The sequence below is a fragment of the Marmota flaviventris genome, chromosome 7 (assembly GCF_047511675.1).
Source record: "Marmota flaviventris isolate mMarFla1 chromosome 7, mMarFla1.hap1, whole genome shotgun sequence".
Classification (NCBI taxonomy): Eukaryota; Metazoa; Chordata; class Mammalia; order Rodentia; family Sciuridae; genus Marmota; species Marmota flaviventris.
In genome coordinates, this window is record NC_092504.1 from 75,542,605 (window position 1) to 75,566,735 (window position 24,131).

The window sequence follows — 24,131 nt, forward strand, 5'->3', positions numbered from 1 at the left end:
TTGTTAGCCATCTTTTAGCCTATGCACTATATATGCTGCTAGATTTGGAATTATAAAGATAAGCTCTTGGGACTGGCAGATGAAAGAAGTGCTTAATGAGTTGAGTAATGTGATGTTTATCTATTAAAGGATAGTGAAGTATTTCTAAGTTGATTGTTACCCATATTTATCTCCAGTAATTCTGCATCACTCATGGATGAAAAGGATATTCTAGTTTGGTTGACTGGAATGACCTCCCTTGTGAAGGACTAATTTTTCCTGTAGACACTAGATTTTTGTTTCTGCTCTGCTTCAAGCCATGTTTTTTACATTTATGTGAATTGTATAGAAAACTACAAAGGAGATACTAGTGATGTGATTGTAATAATCAACTATTTTTAGATCTATGTGAAGTTATCAGCTCAGTTGGAACTTTATTCTTCCACCTTTTTTAATTATATTTTCATGTATGGTAGCACCCACTGTGCTCTCTTTCATCAGTGAGGAAATTGCACAGGAAATTAGAAAACTTTCAAATACTAGCCAATCAAAATGAAAATGCCAATTATCCAAATCTGTAAGATGTAGCTAAATTAGTGCTGACAGGAAAATTTGTGGGTTTAAATATTTGGAAAAACCTGGAAATGTCTAATATAAATGATTTCAGTTTATTCCCTAAGAGGCTAGAAATGAAGATAAATTAAAGCCTCGGGAGTAGAAATAAAGAATATATATAAAAGCAGAACATTTGAAACAAAGGACAAAATAATTAAAAACAATATATTAATCCAAAATATTTCCCTTGGAAAAATGAGTAAAATTGAAAATATTTAGCTCAAAGCAGGAAGAAATGAAAATTAACAAATAGAAATAAGAAAAATAGTTGCTATATTTCCTACAATTATTAAAGAGACACTAAAAATATATTATGAAAACCAAATTTTTCAACTTAGATGAAAACAACCAATTATTTGAAAGATATGAATAACCAAAATAGATATGAAAAGTGTGAACGTCTAGAGCATTTGGGTCCCTGGGTAAGGGTCGCAAGATAACCAGGACACAGGGGATGCAGAGCAAAAGCAGCATTTGCAACTGCATGCTGAGGTTTATTTGCAAGTTCCTTTTATATTCTTCTTCTAACAAAGCAAGCAATTCTTCAATAACACTTTACCCACATTGCCCAAATATCATGCCTCAGCGGATACACAGAGCTAGATTCAGATTGTTCCTTTTCATTTGATAAGTACCCTCTTTAAGTTCTTTGTAGACATTATCTAATCCTCTGAGGATGCATTTGTTTCTTTAGAATGTATTGTTCCCAGGATAAGTATGCAGGAAGCTTCTTCCTCTTGGCCAAACCATGCAGAACTTGTGCCTTGCGATAAGGGGAAGAGAACGTTTCCTCCTCCTAACTGAGGTTTGCCTCAGCTGACCTAAATCACAGCCACAGCTCTTGCAAAAAGTCAGGCCTGAGGGAGCTAAACTCTGCACACTTAAACCCCAACAATTCCTTCTTTTTTCTTTTGTTTTTCTAAAACAGCTTTCCACAAAGTTAATATAGAGTTTTGAGATGGTCTTATGCACATGCAATATATAATTATAAACAGGATAATAACTAAGCATAACACTATTCCCACTCCTCCAGCCATATGGGTAAGACTTTGAGCAATTCCTTTGGGATTTAATCCCTCTAACTGTTTTAAAAACAATTCAGCTATTTGTGCAGCATCATCATGTTGAAACCCTTTTCCAAAAATTTCAAATATATCCTTTTGTAAAGAATCGATCATTAATTGAGCTGTGTCATTACCATCGAGGTAATCTTGTATGGTACTCCATTTGTGTAAGCTTTGATTACATTGTACATTAGTTATACAGAAAGAAGTTGAATTCCAGTCACATTTTAATCTAATTTCTTGTTCTAAAGTGAGTATTTTTTTCCTAACCAATTAACTGTCTGTCTTAAAATATCTATTTGAGTTTGAAGTCTAGAATCAATTTGAGTCTGGGATAGCCATAACTCATGCGAATCTTTATGCCATTCCACAACAAAATTTTTTGTTTGTAAAGAAGTATGTAAAGCTATCCCTGAAACTGTAGCAACTGTAGTCACTGCAATAAGACTTAGAATTACAGCAACAACAACTCCCACAAACCGTTTAGTACGTTTTAACAATTGTCTGAAAAATTCCAAAACCAAAGTATTTACAGGATCTTGGGACCATGGTCTTTGTAAATTCACAGGAAGCCAAATGTGAGAGCGCTGTTGTAACAGCACAATGGAATAACCAGGAGGAATAGAAACAGATGTATTAATACAGGTATACAATTTACAGTTAAAGCATAAAATTCCCTCACCAAAAGTAACATTTCCAATTAAGAACAGGTATGGCATGGGCACACATGTGGTTATATTATATTCTCTAAATACAGTAAAATTATAAGAAGCAGCAGATTGACTAGTCCCAGAAAAAAAGCCATTAGACAAAATTACAGGTTTAATTGCAGCAGCAATTTTCCATAAATGTGTTTGTAAATGATGAGGGTACTGCGCTGAAGCCAAGTGTGGATCAGCAATTCCGCCATCACCCCAGGCCATCAATTTTTCATTCCGAATGGTTTCATTCCATCTCTCTTTCGGCGGGATTCTGCATGTAAAAGATAAATCACAAGCAGTAATATTCCATTCTGAACAGTTTTTTAAGAACATCCCGTAAGGACCCCACATGATAATATTCTGAAATATCTTCCCAAATTTGCCTAAACATTCCTGCCATATGAAAGGGGAGTATCTCAAGTCCTGATAAGTAAAATCGGGGCACTCGGGGAACATAGGGTATTTTTGTTCAGTTATATTATCCCAGGTCATATTGACAGACCATGCAGACAACCGTTGTAAACGGGTTCGAGAACTATTACTCCAATTTTCAACTAGTATCCAATGTTGCCAATCTAATTGCAAGCAAGGAGGAACACCCAAGCATATAGGTTGACTGTTATTATTCTTATAAGTAAAATTAAACGGTGTTCCATCATTAATATTCATATATGTTAAATTGTTCCAAGGGGGAGATAAAAGAGCAGGAGAAGTATATAAGGTAATATCCATGTCACCCAAAGTAACAGGTTCCAGCAAAGGTGGATTGGGAATATAGGCCCAATAGTGAGTATTATTATTTTGTACCTCAGAAGCAGAAGACACTGTCAATAATGCACACATGGCCAGAAATAATTTTTCTGGGGTGCAATTCTTCCCTGTTCGTTGCAGCACCTTTTGTCTTTCCCCACTCAGCTTTTTAATTTGATCCCACGTAGGTAAGGGAGAGAAATTAGGACGTCGACGATATCGGGCCCCAAGATGAAGATGCACCATTGTTGCCACCATAACCTCAAGCTCAGGATCTTGATTCCTTGGCTGGGGTAGTGGATAGGGTGCCCCCCTTGGTGCCGTTCTGATTGTGACGGGTCTGGATCTACCGCCCTGGGAGCCATTGCCTGTGTCCATTTTCTGTTGAAACATAAGCATAGCCCTTTCCTCCTTTTTAATTTTTTTAATTTGTGTTTTAAGCATAGCATGTACACGTTCTACTAAAGCTTGTCCTTGTGGATTATATTCTATTCCGGTTAGATGAACAATATCATATAATTTGCAAAAATCTTTAAAATTTTTACTAGTATAAGCCGGACCATTATCAGTTTTAATCATAGCGGGAATTCCCATAATAGCAAATGTTTTCACTAAGTGTTGAATAACATGATGGGTGGTTTCTCCAATTTGAGCGGTAGCCCACAAAAATTTAGAGTATGTGTCAATAGTAACATGGACACAAGAATAACGTCCAAACAAGGGAACATGTGTAACATCCATTTGTCATAATTCATTAGGTTGAATCCCTCTAGGATTTACTCTGGACGGTACAATCCTAAGATGTAAGGGTCGACAAACTGGGCAATTTTTAATAATTTGTTTTGCTTGTTTATATGGAATCTTATATTTAATGTGTAAATGTCCGGCATTAGAATGAAACAGATTATGTTCTTCTTGAGGAGTTTTGAACATCACTAATTTGTCTACCTGAGCATTACCATATGTCAAAAATCCTGGTAATTTAGAGTGTGATCTAATATGATCTATAAATGTGCGAGCATTATGAGCTTGTAAAAGTTTTTGTAAAGTAAGAAAAAGATTTTGTAGAGTAGGTTTATTAGAATAGGCTACTGCAGTAAATATATTTTTAACTACTCCCATCGTGTATGCAGAGTCAGTAAGAATGTTAATGTCTTGATTATCAAAATCATTTAAAACTTGAATGACTGCAAATAATTCATTTTGTTGGACAGATTGATAGTTTGTTATTTGAACCCAATATTGATTCTCTGTCCAATAAGCACTTTTAGTTTTTGATCCATCAGTAAACACAGTAACAACATTGTCTAAAGGATATTCATTAATAATATTATTGATTACAAATTGTTGACGTTTTAGCATGTCCCATAATTTGCCCTTGGGGAAATGATAGGAAATACCTCTGGTATATTCAGCCAACGCTAGTTGTAGCATTTCAGTCATTTGTACCAAGTAAGTCCATTGGTCTTTAGGTAATGGGATAATTATGTGAGAAATGTCATTGCCCATCAAAGTTATACTTCTCTGTCTTCCTTGTTCAATTAATAATGCGATCTGGTCAGCATATGGCATAATATTTTTGGAGAATCTATGTTTTGTATATAGAAAAGTGTTGGAGTCAAACATTTAACTCAACAAAAATAAGAAACATTTTTGATTCCTCTGTTAGATGTATATTGCTTCTCCTTTTGCTAATGAATGTTTTTAGCTGTAATATCACTGAGCTGAACAAATAAATCACCTTGAGTACATAAGGAAAAATAAACACATGTTAAATGGATAAACTACATCTTTACTAGATCATCTTTACCTCTAATACTTCAGAAGCTTAGAGATTTAGAGTATTTTTACATTAACTGCAAGAAAAATTAAAGGAGAAATTCCTTTTGAGATCACAACTATGAAGTCATGTGGTTATAAAATTCTGCATTTGTGTGCAAAACATGAATCACATTTACCTTTATTTTCCCTACTTAGTCTTGTCAATCACCTAGCAGGACTTAACAGATACCTTTCAAAGAAACAGAGATTGAGATGTGTTTATATAACTTCAATAACCTCATCACTATAGTAATGAGAGATGTAGTATCCTTTTGTTATGGTTCAAGACAACAGGGAAGGAGAGATCACAAGAAAGAGAAATCAAAATTATTACAACTGAGAAATTACTTCTCATTAAGTTTTACCATGGTGCCACCTTCATTTTTACGTAAGCATGGTGGCATAATTTAAGCTCAATAAATCGGGAATCTTAATATTTAAAATTTACCTTGACTTTCATTTATCACCATATTAACAACCAAAAGAATTAGATAAAACACATAGGAAAGGGTAATATTAAACCCACCTTGCTGAGTTGATTTATTGACATATTAATTCATTTTTATATAGAAAAGGGATAGTGCATCTCAGTTTGCTTACAAGCTAGGAGATCATTTAAAATTTTGCATTTTCTAACTGCAAACAGAATATAGCACTTACAACAGGTTATAAATAAACTGGTTTTTAAGCATAGAGCCAGTTCCAATGATAATACACTATTTAAAAAGACCTAAGGCAATGAATTCCATTTCCAATGGAAAAAAAGAACTGTGCAAACAAGCTTAAAACTACTTTTTTTGTGCCAGTGTTATAAAATGTAGCTTTTAATAAAACTTTGACCCAAATGCCATTAACTTTAGAAAAAAAAATTGATGGAGAGAAGAATGTTATTTCATTTAGGAAAAATAACCATTATCTTTTTTCGTAATCTTTAACACACACAATTTAAACATATACAGTTGCTTTAACACTTTACATAATTCCTATGTACTGGAGCAATTACAAGGTCTAATTTTGTCCCAAGCTTCTAAAGTTATTTCCTTCAATTGCTCATGAATCTCAGGAGGAATATTAATTTGATGTTGAATGTCATCATACATACCAGTGCCAGATAACATAGGATATCCCATGGCATGAATAATAGGGTTTTGACTGTTACCATTTTCTCTAGCCTTAGTGGCACATCCTTCTAAAAACCATATGTGCCATTGAAGATATTCAGGTTCCTGTAGAAGAGCATGGCCCACAATCTTCCAATCCTCAGGAGCAAAATTATTGTAATGAGTAGCAAAAGCATTAAGCAATGCTTTTACATAATGGGATTGAGGTCCGTACATTGTCACTGCCTTTTTAAATCTGCTAATATGATCAATATCAATCCCCTCATACCGAGGTGGCTGTGCCATTCCATTGGCTGGATCAGGCCTGGTTATAGGAAAAGCAAAGAAGGGAGTTTCGTCCTCATCATCAGAAGGTTCTGAGTCCATTTCCTGGACAGCCTTTAAAGAAGCTGCCAAAAAAGTGTTGGTGGCCGGAGGGGCAGAGGGCCTGGTTCCCGATAAAGTCTTAGGGTCTATTTTAGCTTCTAATTTATTAAGACATCCCAGAACCTCCTCCATAACAAGTTTGAATTACTCCGAAATGGAGTGATCATCAATCATCGTTTTTATTTTTGTTTTCTTTTCCGTAGCAGTACCAATTAAATCAGCAGAATTTTGTGAAGAATTATGAGTCAATTGTTGAGTATCTTTTACTACCTCTTCTTTTTCACTAACATCCAGAGGGAGATCTAAAATAGAGGGAGCTAACTCCTTTTGTAAGTTGCCAATTAATCTTTCTTCCTCTATAGCTTTAAACATTGTATATAAATAGACCAGATAGACCAAAACCGAATTGGAATTTTTTCACCTTGCCTCATGGCCTTTTCAACATTGTGATGGACCCGTTTCCAATTATCTACATCCATAGATCTTTCCTCCGGGAACCAGGGATTCCATTCCCTGACCACCTTAAGACACATCTCTATATCAGAATGGGAAATGTTAATACCATAGACAGCAAGTGAATGCCTAAGAATGCGTAAAAAAGGAGAAGATGAAGATTGTCCCATCACCCTGTAATATAAAGAAAAATAACTTACCCTTCCTGTCAATCCAGCAGGGTCCCTGTTCGTGGTGCCAATTGTGAACGTCTAGAGTGTTCGGGTCCCTGGGTAAGGGTCGCAAGATAACCAGGACACAGGGGATGCAGAGCAAAAGCAGCATTTGCAACTGCATGCTGAGGTTTATTTGCAAGTTCCTTTTATATTCTTCTTCTAACAAAGCAAGCAATTCTTCAATAACACTTTACCCACATTGCCCAAATATCATGCCTCAGCGGATACACAGAGCTAGATTCAGATTGTTCCTTTTCATTTGATAAGTACCCTCTTTAAGTTCTTTGTAGACATTATCTAATCCCCTGAGGATGCATTTGTTTCTTTAGAATGTATTGTTCCCAGGATAAGTATGCAGGAAGCTTCTTCCTCTTGGCCAAACCATGCAGAACTTGTGCCTTGCGATAAGGGGAAGAGAACGTTTCCTCCTCCTAACTGAGGTTTGCCTCAGCTGACCTAAATCACAGCCACAGCTCTTGCAAAAAGTCAGGCCTGAGGGAGCTAAACTCTGCACACTTAAACCCCAACAGAAAAGAAATAAAAATATTAAATTATGCACTAATAAAAAATAATGGAATACTTAATTTAAAATGTTCCTAATTGCCTACACATTAATTTTTTTCTCACTTAAGAATAAAAAATATCAATCCTAAAGTGATTATGTATACATAAACGAGAGAGAACATTTCCTGAATCATGCAATGATACTTGTATTAGATTGGTATACAGACTATTAAAAGGGACCCCCAAGAAAATAAAAATGCTGCTTAGCAGCATCTACAATTTTACACTCAAATTCTTTTTAAATTTTATTTTATTTGTATTGGTTCTTGTTAGTTATACATAATATTAGGATTCATTTTGACATAATTGTAGTAACATGGAATATAATTTGCTCTACTTCAATTCCCAATACTTCCTTTTTCCTACATTCCACCCTCCCCATGTTCCCTTACCTCCACTCTACTGATCTTTCTGCTATTTATTTATAGTTTTTATTTTTTATCAGTGCTTTGTGGCTATACATTTGGTGAGATTCACTGTGGTAAATTCATATATGAACATAGTTAAGTTAGGTAAGATTCATTTTGCTGTTCTTTCCTTATTCCGTCCCTCCTACACTCGCCTCAATTCTTTTCCTGTACTTCACTGATCTTTTTTTTTTGTATTTTTGTATTTTGTATTTTTATGGAACCCCCCATTCCTTTTCTTTGCTGTTCTTTTCTTCTCTTTCTTTCTTCTCCTTTTCTTTTCTTTACACAGTTATAAAGAAGAGTGAAATGATGACATTTAGTGGTAAATGGATACAACTGAACACTATCATGTAAGTGAAATAAGCCATACCTAGAAAGACAAATGTGGAATGTGTGTTCTGGTATGTGGAAACTATTCCAAACTAAGTGAAAAAAAAATATATATATATATATATATATATATATATATATATATATATATATATATACACATACATACATACATACACACATATACATATATAACATAATGTATATACATGTATGTATATACATACTTATTCATACATATTCATAAATTCTTGACAAAATATTAACAAGTAAATACAACAAAATTAAAAAAAAATACTATATCATCATGGAATTAAGTTTCCCCCCCAATGAAATAATGTTTTAATGTGTGGAAATGTTTAATGTGTTGAAATGAGTCAGTGAAATTTACTATGTTAAAAGGGGAGGGGCATAAGATGCTTTCATGACAGGCATGAAAACATTGGACAAAATTGTACTTCCTTTCAAGATAAACACTCCCAGTAGACCAAGAATATAGTCAATATTGTAATACCTGAAAAAGAACATATCTTTTTAAAATGCCAAATTCATATTAATTATTAAAAGACTGAACACTTTCTCCTAAAATGGAGAGTAAGACAAGGATTTCTACTTCCAGTTCTTCCATTAAGAATTATCCTGGTTATCCCCATCAGTAAAATAAAGCAGAAAAAAATACTTAAAATCATAATGGCTGTAGAGATGCAAATAAAAATCTATTTGTGGATTTCATGATTATGTTCACATGGTAATGAGTATTCTATTGGGAATTGAAATTGAGGACATTTGGATTGCATTCTGGCAAAGAACTTATCTATATTTTGTTTACACCCTGAGATTTTGTGTCAGAGTTGAGTTTAAAGGTGATTGAATAATTGGTCTTGCAGAGGAAATTTCAAGGCTGCAAGCATTTAGGCAGTGGCATGGGGATTTCTTGGTGGCTTCAACCAAATTTAGAGTGAGAAACTGAAGCCAGAAACAGAGCAGAAATATTTTTAAAGCTTTTAGTTTGGCCATAAAAGAAAACACTTTTCAATTGGGACAAAGCAGGGTATGGTTGCTTAAGATAATGTTGATCCTGAAAAGACACCAAGTATTTTGCTCTGGAAAAATAGGAAAGATATCTTCAGGGCATTTCAAGAATTGTAGAGCCTATCAATTTCAGGATTGAAGGTGTAAAAGTTTAAATCTGTTTAAAAATTTTTGCTTTGAGAAGAGGGTCATGTGGTGCTTGTTTTGCAGACACAAAGAATATAAGTGTTGTGGGGTCATGGAGGCTTCAACTGAAATTTCAAAAGAATGCCTGGGAAGCCAGACAACTAGGCAATGTATGGCAGGATCAGAATCCCTGCAGGAAGCCTCTGACAGGATGACACATAAAGCTGTGAGAGTGAAACTGAAAATCTTGAAAAGTTATCTGCACTCTCAAGTTCATTGCAGTATAACAACCCAGGTGTCTGGCAATGATGTGGAGAAAAACATTGCACATGTGGATGTACATTACAGTGAGATACTAGTAGCCTTCAAAAAGAAGAAAATTCTGCCTTTTTCAATAGCATAGATGAACATAGAAGGTCATTCTGCAAAATGGGATAATCTTTTAAAAAATAAGGTATAAATTTCCTACCACATATGAAGGCTTAATATACCACAGTATTATTACCAAAAGCTTATAAAATAGAATGGAAATAACAAATTTTAGTTAGATGCCTTTATCAAACATTCTTTTCTTATATAAAATTACTTATAAGCAGAATTTTTCCATTCTAGAAATGTAAAAATCTTGTAATCATCACCAAAGATTTCTGTGTACTGATTACTATTGTCCTTCAACCCAAAATAGTAATCACCCATGCTTTTTTTTCTTTCTGGCAATTATGTTTCTCTACTGTCTCTATCTTTGTCCACATAATATTAGTTATAAACACAGTATTATTAGTTTTTTCAAATTACATATATTATCTTAAAGTACATTATTTTGTAAACCAAAATCAAATTACATAATTTGGCCTATGAACATTCTGAGATCAGATTATTCCCATTCAATTTAAGGAGCCCATTACAATGTAAAATTTCCTGTCAATTCTAGCATACAGAATACATGTACTATAGAGCTTTTGATCATTTGAATGTTCTTGCTCATCAATATATTTCTCCAAGACTTACTGAAAGGATTGTCACCTGATCCCTCCTAAGGAATATAAAGATTGGGTGAGTAGGTGACATATAATAAAATTAGAATTAGTATCTCACTAAGTCTTTAAACTCCATCCTCAATTATATTCTGACATTTCTGATTCACTTAGTGTAGGCCACAACTGAGTCCAGGTTCAGGCAACCTAATAAGCAAATCTTAAGTATCAGTTGAGTTTCCTGAGAAATCTCTGACTTGCCAGAGAGAAAATCAATTCACCCAACATTACATTCCTTCTTCCCTGGTTCAGCATTCTCATTGCCCATTTCCATGCATACTCTTCAGATCAGCAAATTGTTCAGTTCTTTTTGGTGTATATGGTACACTTTCCAATCAATTTTTTCTAGTGTTATTTTCTTGTCCCCATCTTACAAAGCTCTCTGTTGTTCCATTTTCCAGAAGGAGGAGCTCTTTCCCATTTTGGAGAATGGAAGCTGCTCAGGTTCATGAATCATGAATAAAAGTCAATTATATATTTAAGTAAATTTATTTTTTTCTGATGTGACATATATACATTGAGATAAAGAGTGGAGTTAACCAAGGGAAGAACAAATACCATCTATCATATGCATAATGTGTAAAACTACATACTTATATAAATGCTAGTTGTTACCGTTAGTGAAAGAACAGAAAGTACATGCCATGGGAAAGACTTGTCAAAGAGAAACCTTTTTGTTTGTACCTCCTATTCAATGTATTTGATTGTGGTTTACAAAATAATGTAGTTTAAGATAATCTGTGTAATTTGAAAAAAAATTTAATACTGTCTGTGTTTTAATATTATGTGGACAAAAATAGAGACAATGGAGAGTCAGACAGGTAGATCATCATCTAATATTTTTCTTATACAAGCATTAAATATGAATTTTCTTTTTAAAATAAAGTTTCCTGGGGCTGGGGATGTGGCTCAAGCAGTAGCGCGCTAGTCTGGCATGCGTGCAGCCTGGGTTCGATCCTCAGCACCACATACAAACAAAGATGTTGTGTCCGCTGATAACTAAAAAATAAATATTTAAAAAAAATTCTCTCTCACTTTAAAAAAAAGTTTCCTTTTAAAAATAACACTTGAGTTTTTCTTTTTGGAAAAGTCATTTTTTTTTCTTTCAAACTTATTTGTGCCCCTTTATTGTTATGACTGGAGATTATTAGATCTAGACAAACAGTTCTAACTAATAATTAGTGAAATCAGAGAATTCAAGGTATTCTTATATAAATTCTTCAGAATCATTCATTCAAACTAGTTCTACCATAATCAGATTTATTCATGATCACATTATTGTTAGTTGTATTCTATTTAAAATTAGTTTTCATTGTTGGGAAATGGAATGACTTCTTTTTAAATAAATCTAATAACAGAGATTGACTCCCAAATAATTGGTAACTAACTGTACACAAGAAATATTTTCATAGAGAACTCTGGTCTGAGAAACTTGCTCTGCTAACTCACTTGGGAGAAGGATAAATTAATGGCTGATATGGTAACAATGCCCAGGAGACCTCAAGAATAGCATACAAACAGCACTCCTACAATGCATGCTTGATATTTCCTATTATTGCTTTCCTAATCTAGGCTTTTTCTGTCTGGTACCCATATCATCTAAAAAAACTAACTTCTGAACCTAATTATTAATACTTATCTGTGTACTATGGTTTCTCCATCCTTCTCTGATAGCTTGAAAAATTCAAGTGTATTTCTTCATACTTTCTTTTTATTGATATATAGTTATCAAAATAAGGTTAGTAAAATATTTCATGTATTTAAAGGCCATGAGTTTTAGAGAAGATTGATTGTGTGTACATAGAATATAGTGCCTAAAATAAATAAAAGAAGAGTGCATTTCACTTCAAAGAAACTTCTAAATTTGGAAATGCCTGCCTAGAGGAACAATTAGAATTCTCTCTGTGATTAATCTCTTTCTTAGTCTCTCACTTGATCAAACCTAAAGGCAATTAAATTTCAATAAACACTATACTTCAGAGATATTAAATACTTGAATAAAGTATGAACACTTCTATCAGTCAAGTAAAAGATTTACATATATGGTAACAATTTAATGGTTTGACTTCTGTATTTCATTTTGATGTTATATTTTTGGATAATATCACTTTTATTTCTTCTCATGAACTTTTACTATTTGTAAAGGTGTAAGTTCTATGATTATAAATAAAATACTACCACCAGGCACAGTGGCCCACACCTGTAATCCCAGTGGCTGGAGCGGGGCTTCTGAGGCAGGAGGATTGCAAGTTCAAAGCCATCCTCAGCAAAAGCAAGGTACTAAGCAACTCAGTGAGACCCTGTCTCTGAAAAAAATACAAAATACGGCTAGGGATGTGGCTCAGTGGTCAAATACCCATGAGTTCAATCCCTGGTACCTCCCAAAATAAATAAATAAATACATAAAATACTGCATGTGAGGAAAATGAAATATGAATCAGATATACTAGAAAGAAAAAAAATGTTAGTACATGTACAAAAGAAAAAAAAACAGGATTATAATCTGGCAACTTTTCAATGAGACTGTGAAATTAGGATAGAAAAATCACTGGAAGAGAGGATCTAAAAGCCAGCAGTTCAAGAGGGAAAAGTAATGAAATATAATGAGTTCAACAGGGAAAAACATTAAAAGATGAAAGGATAAGGATTACAAAGATTAAACATAAATTGAAGTTGATGAGATGTTTGAAAGCATAGGGTGCTTCTTGAGAATGCACAGTGTAGATAGTCTGCCCACACAGACTTGAGACAACTCCTAGAGAAAGATGAAATGTTTCTCAAGTGACACAGATAGAAAGCCCATTGATAAGTGGTTACCATGCTATTTTTCTGATGATAAGCCTGAACTGATATAATTACATATAATTTATATTAACATTCTAATACTGAATTTTAAGTAATTTACAAAGCTGCAGTACATGGCTCTTTTTTTTTTAATTTTTTATTGTTGGCTGTTCAAAACATAACATAGTTCTTGATATATCATATTTCATAATTTGATTCAAGTGGGTTATGAGCTCCCATTTTTACCCCATATACAGATTGCAGAATCACATCAGTTACACATCCATTGATTTACATATTGCCATACTAGTGTCTGTTGTATTCTGCTGCCTTTCCTATCCTCTACTATCCCCCCTCCCCTCCCCTCCCCTCCCCTCTTCTCTCTCTGCCCCCTCTACTGACATTCGTTTGTCCCCCTTGTATTATTTTTCCCCTTCCCCTCACTTCCTCTTGTATGTGCTTTTGTATAACTCTGAGGGTCTCCTTCCATTTCCATGCATTTTCCCTTCTCTCTCCCCTTCCCTCCCACCTCTCATCCCTGTTTAATGTTAATCTTCTTCTCATGCTCTTCGACCCTACTCTGTTCTTAGTTACTCTCCTTATATCAAAGAAGACATTTGGCATTTGTTTTATAGGGATTGGCTAGCTTCACTTAGCATAATCTGCTCTAATGCCATCCATTTCCCTGTAAATTCTATGATTTTGTCATTTTTTAATGCAGAGTAATACTCCATTGTGTATAAATGCCACATTTTTTTTCCATTCATCCATTGAAGGGCATCTAGGTTGGTGCCACAGTCTAGCTATTGTGAATTGTGCTGCTATGAACATCGATGTAGCAGTGTCCCTGTAGCACGCTATTTTTAGGTCTTTAGGAAATAGACCGAGAAGGGGAATAGCTGGGTCAAATGGTGGCTCCATTCCCAGCTTTCCAAGAAATCTCCATACTGCTTTCCAAATTGGCTGCACCAATTTGCAGTCCCACCAGCAATGTACAAGTGTACCCTTTTCCCCACATCCTCGCCAGCACTTGTTGTTGTTTGACTTCCTAATGGCTGCCAATCTAACTGGAGTGAGATGGTATCTTAGGGTGGTTTTGATTTGCATTTCTCTGACAGCTAGAGATGGTGAGCATTTTTTCATGTACTTGTTGATTGATTGTATGTCCTCCTCTGAGAAGTGTCTGTTCAGGTCCTTGGCCCATTTGTTGATTGGGTTGTTTGTTCTCTTATTGTCTAATTTTTTGAGTTCTAGGTATACTCTGGATATTAGGGCTCTATCTGAAGTGTGAGGAGTAAAGATTTGTTCCTAGGATGTAGGCTCTCTATTTACCTCTCTTATTGTATCTTTTGCTGAGAAAAAAACTTTTTAGTTTGAGTAAGTCCCATTTGTTGATTCTAGTTATTAACTTTTGTGCTATGGGTGTCCTATTGAGGAATTTGGAGCCCGACCCCACAGTATGTAGATCGTAGCCAAATTTTTCTTCTATCAGACGGCGTGTCTCTGATTTGATATCAAGCTCCTTGATCCATTTTGAATTAACTTTTGTGCATGGCGAGAGAAAGGGATTCAGTTTCATTTTGTTGCATATGGATTTCCAGTTTTCCCAGCACCATTTGTTGAAGATGCTATCCTTCCTCCATTGCATGCTTTTAGCCCCTTTATCAAATATAAGGTAGTTGTAGTTTTGTGGATTGGTTTCTGTGTCCTCTATTCTGTACCATTGGTCCACCAGCCTGTTTTGGTACCAGTACCATGCTGTTTTTGTTACTATTGCTCTGTAGTATAGTTTGAAGTCTGGTATTGCTATACCGCCTGATTCACCCTTCCTGCTTAGCATTGTTTTTGCTATTCTGGGTCTTTTATTTTTCCATATGAATTTCATGATTGCTTTCTCTATTTCTACAAGAAATGCCGTTGGGATTTTGATTGTCATTGCATTAAACCTATAGAGAACTTTTGGTAATATCGCCATTTTGATGATGTTAGTTCTGCCTATCCATGAACAGGGTATATTTTTCCATCTTCTAAGATCTTCTTCTATTTCTCTCTTTAGGGTTCTGTAGTTTTCATTGTATAAGTCTTTCACCCCTTTTGTTAGGTTGATTCCCAAGTATTTTATTTTTTTTGAAGATATTCTGAATGGAGTGGTTGTCCTCATTTCCATTTCAGAGGATTTGTCTCTGATATACAGGAATGCCTTTGAATTATGCGTGTTGATTTTATATCCTGCCACTTTGCTGAATTCATTTATTAGCTCTAATAGTTTCTTTGTAGACCCTTTTGGGTCTGCTAGGTATAGAATCATGTAACCTGCAAATAGTGATAATTTAAGTTCTTCTTTTCCTATTTTGATGCCTTTAATTTCTTTCGTCTGTCTAATTGCTCTGGCCAGTGTTTCGAGAACTATGTTGAACAGAAGTGGTGAGAGAGGGCATCCCTGTCTTGTTCCAGATTTTAGAGGGAATGCCTTCAATTTTTCTCCATTCAGAATGATGCTAGCCTGAGGCTTAGCATAGGTTGCTTTTACAATATTGAGGTATGTTCCTGTTATCCCTAGTTTTTCCAGAGTTTTGAACATAAAGGGATGCTGTACTTTGTCGAGTGCTTTTTCCGCATCTATCGGGATGATCATATGATTCTTATTTTTAAGTCTATTGATGTGGTGAATAACATTTATTGATTTCCGTATATTGAACCAGCCTTGCATCCCAGGGATGAATCCTACTTGATCATGGTGCACAATTTTTTTGATATGTTTTTGTATCCGAGTGGCCAGAATTTTAATGAGGATTTTTGCATCTAGGTTCATTAGAGATATTGGTCTGTAGTTTTCTTTCTTTGAAGTGTCTTTGTCTGGTTTAGGTATCAGGGTGATGTTGGCCTCGTAGAATGAATTTGGAAGTTCTCCCTCTTTTTCTATTTCCCGAAGTAGCTTGAAAAGTATTGGTATTAGTTCCTCTTTAAAGGTTTTGTAAAACTCTGCTGTATACCCATCCGGTCCTGGGCTTTTCTTAGTTGGTAGTCTTTTGATGGTTTCTTCTATTTCCTCAATTGATATTGGTCTGTTTAGGTTGTCTATATCCTCCTGACTCAATCTGGGCAGATCATATGACTTAAGAAATTTATCTATGCCTTCACTATCTTCTAATTTGTTGGAGTATAAGGATTCAAAATAATTTTTGATTATCTTCTGTATTTCTGAAGTGTCTGTTGTGATATTGCCTTTTTCATCCCGTATGTTAGTAATTTGAGTTCTCTCTCTTCTTCTCTTCGCTAGCATGGCTAAGGGTCTGTCGATTTTGTTTATTTTTTCAAAGAACCAACTTTTAGTTTTGTCAATTTTTTCAATTGTTTCTTTTGTTTCAATTTCATTAATTTCAGCTCTGATTTTAATTATTTCTTGCCTTCTACTTCTTTTGCTGTTGTTTTGCTCTTCTTTTTCTAGGATTTTGAGATGAAGTATGAGATCATTTATTTGTTGGTTTTTTCTTTTTTTAAGGAATGAACTCCAAGCAATGAATTTTCCTCTTAGAACTGCTTTCAATGTGTCCCATAGATTCCGATATGTTGTGTCTGTGTTTTCATTAATCTGTAAGAATTTTTTAATTTCCTCCTTGATGTCTTCTATAACCCATTGATCATTCAGTAACCTATTGTTCATTCTCCAAGTGATGTATTCTTTTTCCTTCCTTCTTTTATCGTTGATTTTCAGTTTCATTCCATTATGATCAGATAAGATGCATGGTATTATCTTTACTCCTTTATATTGTCTAAGAGTTGCCCTGTGACATAATATATGATCTATTTTTGAGAAGGATCCATGTGCTGCTGAGAAAAAAGTGTAACTGCTTGATGTTGGGTGGTATATTCTATATATGTCAATTAAGTCTAGGTTATTAATTGTGTTATTGAGTTCTATAGTTTCCCTATTCAACTTTTGTTTGGAAGATCTGTCCAGTGGTGATAGAGGTGTGTTGAAGTCTCCCATGATTATTGTATGGTGGTCTATTAGACTCTTGAACTTGAGAAGAGTTTGTTTGATGAACATAGCTGCACCATTGTTTGGGGCATATATATTTATGATTGTTATGTCTTGTTGGTGTATGGTTCCCTTGAGCAGTATGTAGTGTCCCTCTTTATCCCTTTTGATTAACTTTGGCTTGAAATCTATTTTATTTGATATGAGTATGGATACTCCTGCTTGTTTCCGATGTCCATATGAGTGATATGATTTTTCCCAACCTTTCACCTTCAGCCTATGTATGTCTTTTCCTATCAAATGCGTCTCCTGTAGGCAGCATATTGTTGGGTCTTGTTTTGTGATCCACTCTACTAGCCTGTGTCTCTTGATTGGTGAGTTTAAGCCATTAACATTTAGGGTTATTATTGAGATATGGGTAGTTCTTCCAGCCATATTTGTTTATTTATGTTACTAAACATGGTTTGTTTTCCTCTTTGATTATTTTCCCCCCTTTACTGTCCTACCTCCCACTGTTGGTTTTCATTGTTATTTTCCATTTCCTCTTCCTGTAATGTTTTGCCAAGGATGTTTTGAAGAGATGGTTTTCTAGCTGCAAATTCTTTTAACTTTTGTTTATCGTGGAAGGTTTTAATTTCATCTTCCATCCTGAAGCTTAATTTCGCTGGAAACACAATTCTTGATTGGAACCCATTTTCTTTCAGTGTTTGAAATATGTTATTCCAGGATCTTCTAGCTTTCAGAGTCTGTGTTGAAAGATCAGCTGTTATCCTGATTGGCTTACCCCTAAATGTGATCTGCTTGCTTTCTCTTGTAGCTTTTAAAATTCTCTCCTTATTCTGTATGTTGGGCATCTTCATTATAATGTGTCTAGGTGTGGGTCTCTTATGATTTTGCACATTCGGCGTCCTGTAGGCTTCTAGGATTTGGGGTTCTGTCTCATTCTTCAAGTCTGGGAAGTTTTCTCGTATTATTTCATTGAATAGATTGCTCATTCCTTTGGTTTGAAACTCTGTCCCTTCCTCTATCCCAATGACTCTTAAATTTGGTCTCTTGATGTTATCCCATATTTCTTGGATGTTCTGCTCATGGTTTCTTAACAGTCTTGCTGAGCTGTCTATGTTCTTTTCAAGTTGAAATACTTTATCTTCATTGTCTGATGTTCTGTCTTCTAAGTGTTCTACTCTGCTCGTAGAATTCTCAATTGAGTTTTTAAGTTGGCTTATTGCTTCCTGCATTTCTAGGATTTCTGTTTTTTTGTTTTTTATAACCTCTATTTCCCTGTATAGTTGATCTTTTGCTTCTTGGATTTGTTTATGTAATTCATTGTTGAAGTGATCTTTCATTGTCTGATTTTGCTGTCTGATGTCTTCCTTGAGACTCCAGATCATCTGAAGCATGTATATCCTGAATTCTTTATCTGACATTCCATCTGCTGCAGCTATTACCTCTTCTAACGTTGAGTTGACCTGCAATGCTTGTGGTCCTTTTTTTCCTTGTCTCTTCATACTGTTCGCGTTCCTTTCTACTTGGTGAAACTGTTGTGCTATTGAATTTTCCCCCTATATATTTATATTGGTCTTGTATAGTTGCAAAGTCTCCCTCGCAGGCGCGGGCGGCGGCTCTGCCCCTCCTCCAATTGGGGCAATGTGCATACCACGCCGGCAGGCCGCTGGGCCTGCTCTGCCGGTCGGTAGCAGGTCCGCCAACCTTGCAGGCGCGGGCGGCGGCTCTGTCCCTCTGCGGGCCGCTAGGCTTGTTCTGTCGGTGGTCGCAGTTCTGCCTACTTTGCAGGCGCAGGCAGCGGCACTGCCCCTCTGCAGGCCTCTGGGGCTGTACTGCCAGTGGGTCGCAGGTCCGCCTACCTTGCAGGCGTGGGGAGGGGCGGCTCTACCCTTCCTCAGGCCACTGGGCCTGTTCTGTCTCTCGGTTGCAGGTCTGGCCTGTTTTGATGGTGGTCACAGTTCCGTCTACCTTGCAGGCGCGGGGGGGAGGGGGCGGCTCTGCCTCTCAGCAGGCTGCTGCTCCTCTTCTGCCGGTGGGTCGCAGGCCCGCCTACCTTGCAGGAGTGATTGGAAGCTCTGCCCCTCCGCGGGCCACTGGGCCTTTTCTGTTGGTGGTCACAGTTCCACCTACCTGGCAGGCGTGGGGGGTGGGGGGCGCCTCTGCCCCTCAGCAGGCCGCTGGGCCTGCTCTGTGCGTGGTCACAGTTCCCTCTACTTTGCCGGCGCAGGGGGAGGGGGCTGCTCAGCCTCTCAGCAGGCCGCTGCTCCTCTTCTGCCGGTGGGTCACAGGCCCGCCTACCTTGCAGGAGTGATTGGAAGCTCTGTCCCGCCGCGGGCCACTGGGCCTTTTCTGTCGGTGGTCACCGTTCCACCTACCTGGCAGGCGCGGGGGGTGGGGGGCGGCTCTGCCCCTCAGCAGGCCGCTGGGCCTGCTCTGTGCGTGGTCACAGTTCCTTCTCCAGTACATGGCTCTTGCATAAAAACCTACATGGGGACCAATGAAATACAATAGAAGTTACAGAGACAAACACACAGATACAGTCAATTCATCCTTTTGTGTGTGCGTGTAAATTTTGTTTTAGTTGTAGATGGGCAGAATGTCTTTTTTTTTTATTTGTTTATTTTTATGTTGTGCTGAGGATTGAACCCAGTGCCTCACTCATGCTAGGCAATCACTCTGTCACCTAGCTACAGCCCCAGCCCCAGTCATTTCATCTTTGACAAAGGCACCAAAAACATACACTGGGAAAGAGACAACTTGCTAAATAAAAGGGGCTGGGAAAACAGGATATTCATATGTAGAAGAATGAAAAAAGATTCTTTTCTCTCATCCTGCAAAAAGTCAACACAAAGTGAATCAAAGAACTGGGAAATTTTGAAATGGATAGCCAAAAAAAAGGGGGGGGGATTCCAACAAATTGAAACAAATCAAATTTGGAGGTATCATCTCTAAATTGGAAACAACTTCCTCCTACTGAGAGTGAAAGCAGAAGAGCTGCAACAGCTTACCCTGAGAGGTGCCAAAGTGGCAGATAGCAGAGACTACCGCTGCCTGCCCCACTAATTAAATTGGCATATATGTACATTTACATTTACTGCCTTTTGTCTCACTTCCTTGTCATTGTCTCTTCTTTAAAATTTTTGCTCACCTTCAGTCTTTTTGTTTGCTTGTTTGTTTTGTTGTTGTTGTTTGTTCTGTTTTTATTATACTGGGGATTGAACCCATGGCTGCTTTATCACTGATCCATAGCCCAACTCTTTTTATATTTTATTTTGAGACAGGGCCTCTCTAAGTTGGATAGGGCCTAAGTTGCTGAGGCTGGCTTTGAACTTGTGATCATCCTGCCTCAGCCTCCCGAGTCACTAGGATTAGAGTTGTGTGCTACCACACTCAGCACCTTCATAGATTTTGAAGATGGAAATTTTCAAGCAATTAAGTTTCTTATATCTTACTTTCAAAGCTAGCTTTGAATAAAGCTTATCTTACTATTAATTTGACCTGAGTATTTCAAAAGCAGTGAGCATTGAAGCCTAGCCTCTTCCTCCTTGGCAGTACTAGAGTCACTCAGTAACAATATAGGGACAGGCAATGACTTCATCAATAGTGTTACAATGTCTGTGGTCTGCTGGGAAACTGAAGCAACACAGAGATCCCCCTTCATTTCATTTCTTGCAATTAAGTCAGAAAGATTTCAGCCATGTTGTTCAAAGTAACAACATGAGCTTTTTAGAAAACCAGAAATGTGGAAACAAAGGCATCCTCAAAAGAGGATCCTTTCAGAGAGGAGAGGGATGGCATGATTTTTCACCAGTTTTATTGGGGGTCCAAGGGAAGTTTTTAAAGAGTTATACTCAGGTCTGCCTCTTGATTTTTGACTGACAACAGATGGCATCAGACTTTCAAGTCTCTGCTGTCATGACAACTCTAGGTCACTTTGGCCTAAGCTAATCAGTTCTAATTTAAATCAATGTTTACAGATTTTATTGTTAGGTGAAATTACACTTATCTCCCAGAGTTCTGAGATCTGGTCTGTGAAGGGTCACAAAAGTCATCCCCCTTCAGTGTAACCTGTGTTTTTCTTATTAAAATTTTGAGGCTTCCATTTCTCCTGCAGATAACAGGTAGTTTGCTGAGGAATATAACATATTCTGTGAACATCAGCCAAAAAGTACTCCAGGTAAATTCCTTTTTAAAAATAAAATCACATAGGGGTAGCACAGTGGGCCCATTTAATAGAATGATTTCTTTAACCTCATATTCCAATCACTCATGTCTATTCCCTATCAATAGGACCCTTAAAGCTCAGAAAATAAGTTTGAGGATTTATAAATGGAATGGGATCAACTTAAAATGCTTCTGCACAGCAAAGGAAACAATTTGGCATTTGAAGAGAAAACCTGCTGAATGAAAGAAAACCTTTCAGAGATTCTCCCAACAAAGGATTGCTATCTAGACTATAAGACATCAAAATACCAAGTAAACAATCAATAAATAGGCAAATGAACTAAACAGACATTTTTCAAAATAAATACAAATGGCCAAGAAATATATGAAAAAAATTCAACATCTTTTAGCAATCAGGAAAATGATAAGCAAAACTACACTGCAATTTTATCTCACTCAGGTAACAGGAAGGAATTCCATTTAAATGTATGAAAAAATCAGTATAAAAAAATACTAATTTGTGTTCTAAACAGTAATGCAGTTTGATAACATCAGCAAATAATATGACTATTTTTGTATTGATGTATATTGTGAATGTAAAAGTGTTCAAATCTGTATAACTGGAAAATGGAAGTGCTAAAACAGTTCTAGGATTCAAAACTGGAGATTAAAATTTTTCCATAAAACTTATTATTAAGTTTGTGAGAACAAATTAATGTATTTTACATTTATGTGCTGTTGAATGAATATGATGAGAATTCAACATGATGAGTAATAAGTAAATAAACAATTATAAGAAAAAAAAGATCATTCAAACTTTTCTGTCACATCTTCTGGTATGATAAATACCTAAGCAAATAATTGAAAAGAAAGTGTCATGTTATTTCATGCAAGAATCAGTTTCAGTCAGGTATGGTACATATACTTAATAATCTCAGGGACTCAGGAGGCCAAGGTAGGAGGATCACAAGTTTGAAGCCAGCCTGGGTAACTTAGAGGGACCCTTCTCAAAATAAAATAAATAAAATACTGGGGATATAGCTGATGATAAAGTGTCCCCAGGCTCAATCCCAAGTAGTACCTCCAAAAAATATGTAAACAAGATACATTCTGAAAGTAACAGATCATCTAATTCAGCTGATGCTGATCCAGATTTTGAGATTAATGGTGTTTAACATATTTAGTTTGAAAAAAATCTAAATTACTTTAAAAATTGGCAGATATCTGAGAAAATATTTTCAAATTTTACACAAACACATACACATAAATTAAAAATTAAAATTTCAATAATGTAAAATAATAGTTTTGAGCATATTAACTACTTAAAGTATTCATTGTTTAACTTGTTCTTATGTGTAGAAAAATATATTTTTAGTTCTAAAGCAAAACTCTGAGATACGTATGTCTGAAATTTAGCTATAGAGACTAGTTATACTTGTTGTGAGTGACTTCTTCAGTTATCCTTCTTCATGGGCTTGTTAATGTGCATATGAACTTTTAAGGACCATAGAACTCTTTCCAGAAATATAAGTGATGTCTGAACTCTGTGAAAAATGAGGACTAGTAAGAATTCTACACAAAATCTAAATAAAGATTCAGATAAGGATAAAGAATATTGGGAGAAGTGAAGGGAAAATATGCAAATATGTTTTATTTGTAATATATTGCTTCAGCATTTCATGGGTATGTGTGTTCAGTGTATTCTAGCATAAATCTGCCATGCGACCAGCGCTGGCTTCATGAAAGAAGGTTCGATTCATGAGTAAATGCTAGGGAGTTTTAAATTAAAGAGACAAGACTCTTATTATCTTAATACCGGCTCCCAGAGGGCTTCTCCTAGCTCCCGCCTCCAGCCACCTAATGCAGTGGTGAGGTTTACAGAAGATACTAGCAAGAGAGGGAGAACATGCCAGGGAGTGGGCTTTTATTGGGGAACAAAAAATTCCAGGGAAAATCCCATCCAATGAAAGTTAAGGGGGACAGCATCCCAAGGTCAGGGGGGATGATTGGGTCTTTGGGGCAGTGTCCAAACATGCCTCTGCACTGACAAGCCCTCGGACCTGGAGAAGGGTGGGGAAAACTCTAACATAGCTGTATCTAAGCGCCTCTCACCCAGCCAGGGAGGTTACTCAAATCACGAGCGAGGATGGCCTCCCACACATAAAGAATACATAAACTTTTTTGAAGTTCTGTTGAAGAAAAGGCACTTATTATATTTGAACCTGAAAATGTGCTTTACTTTTTATTTAGATATACATGGTAGTAGAATGTATTTTGATATATTATACATACATGGAATATGACCTATTCTAATTACAATCCCATTCTTGTGGTTGTACATAATGTTGAGATTCACAGGTGGTGTATTCATATACGAACATAGGAAAGTTATGCCTAATTCATTCTACTGTCTTTCTACCCACACTTCCCTTCATTCCCCTTTTCTAATCCACTGAATTTTAAGCAATATTGAGTTTGCCTTATCATGGAATATGATCAAATACTTTTCTCATTTTCCTGAGAAAATCTTCCTGAAGAACAAATGGCAAAACGTTTTAATATTAGTTGTGAAGATACTATGATGCATTTACGAATAATTTAGGGAGAATTTCAG

The 24,131-nt window shown here is 36.1% G+C and overlaps 1 protein-coding gene across 1 annotated transcript; it reads right to left on the reverse strand.

Moving 5' to 3' along the window:
- Nucleotides 1–1,903: 1,903 nt before the first annotated feature.
- Nucleotides 1,904–3,688, reverse strand: LOC139706366 (endogenous retrovirus group K member 19 Env polyprotein-like). Its single transcript, XM_071614016.1, has one exon. The coding sequence runs from the start codon at nucleotides 3,686–3,688 to the stop codon at nucleotides 1,904–1,906; it is 1,785 nt and encodes a 594-aa protein (XP_071470117.1).
- Nucleotides 3,689–24,131: the final 20,443 nt, after the last annotated feature.

What these genes read in the sequence shown, in the direction of transcription:
- LOC139706366 (XM_071614016.1), bottom strand. Translation starts at nt 3,688, where the DNA reads ATGATTAAAACTGATAATGGTCCGGCTTATACTAGTAAAAATTTTAAA.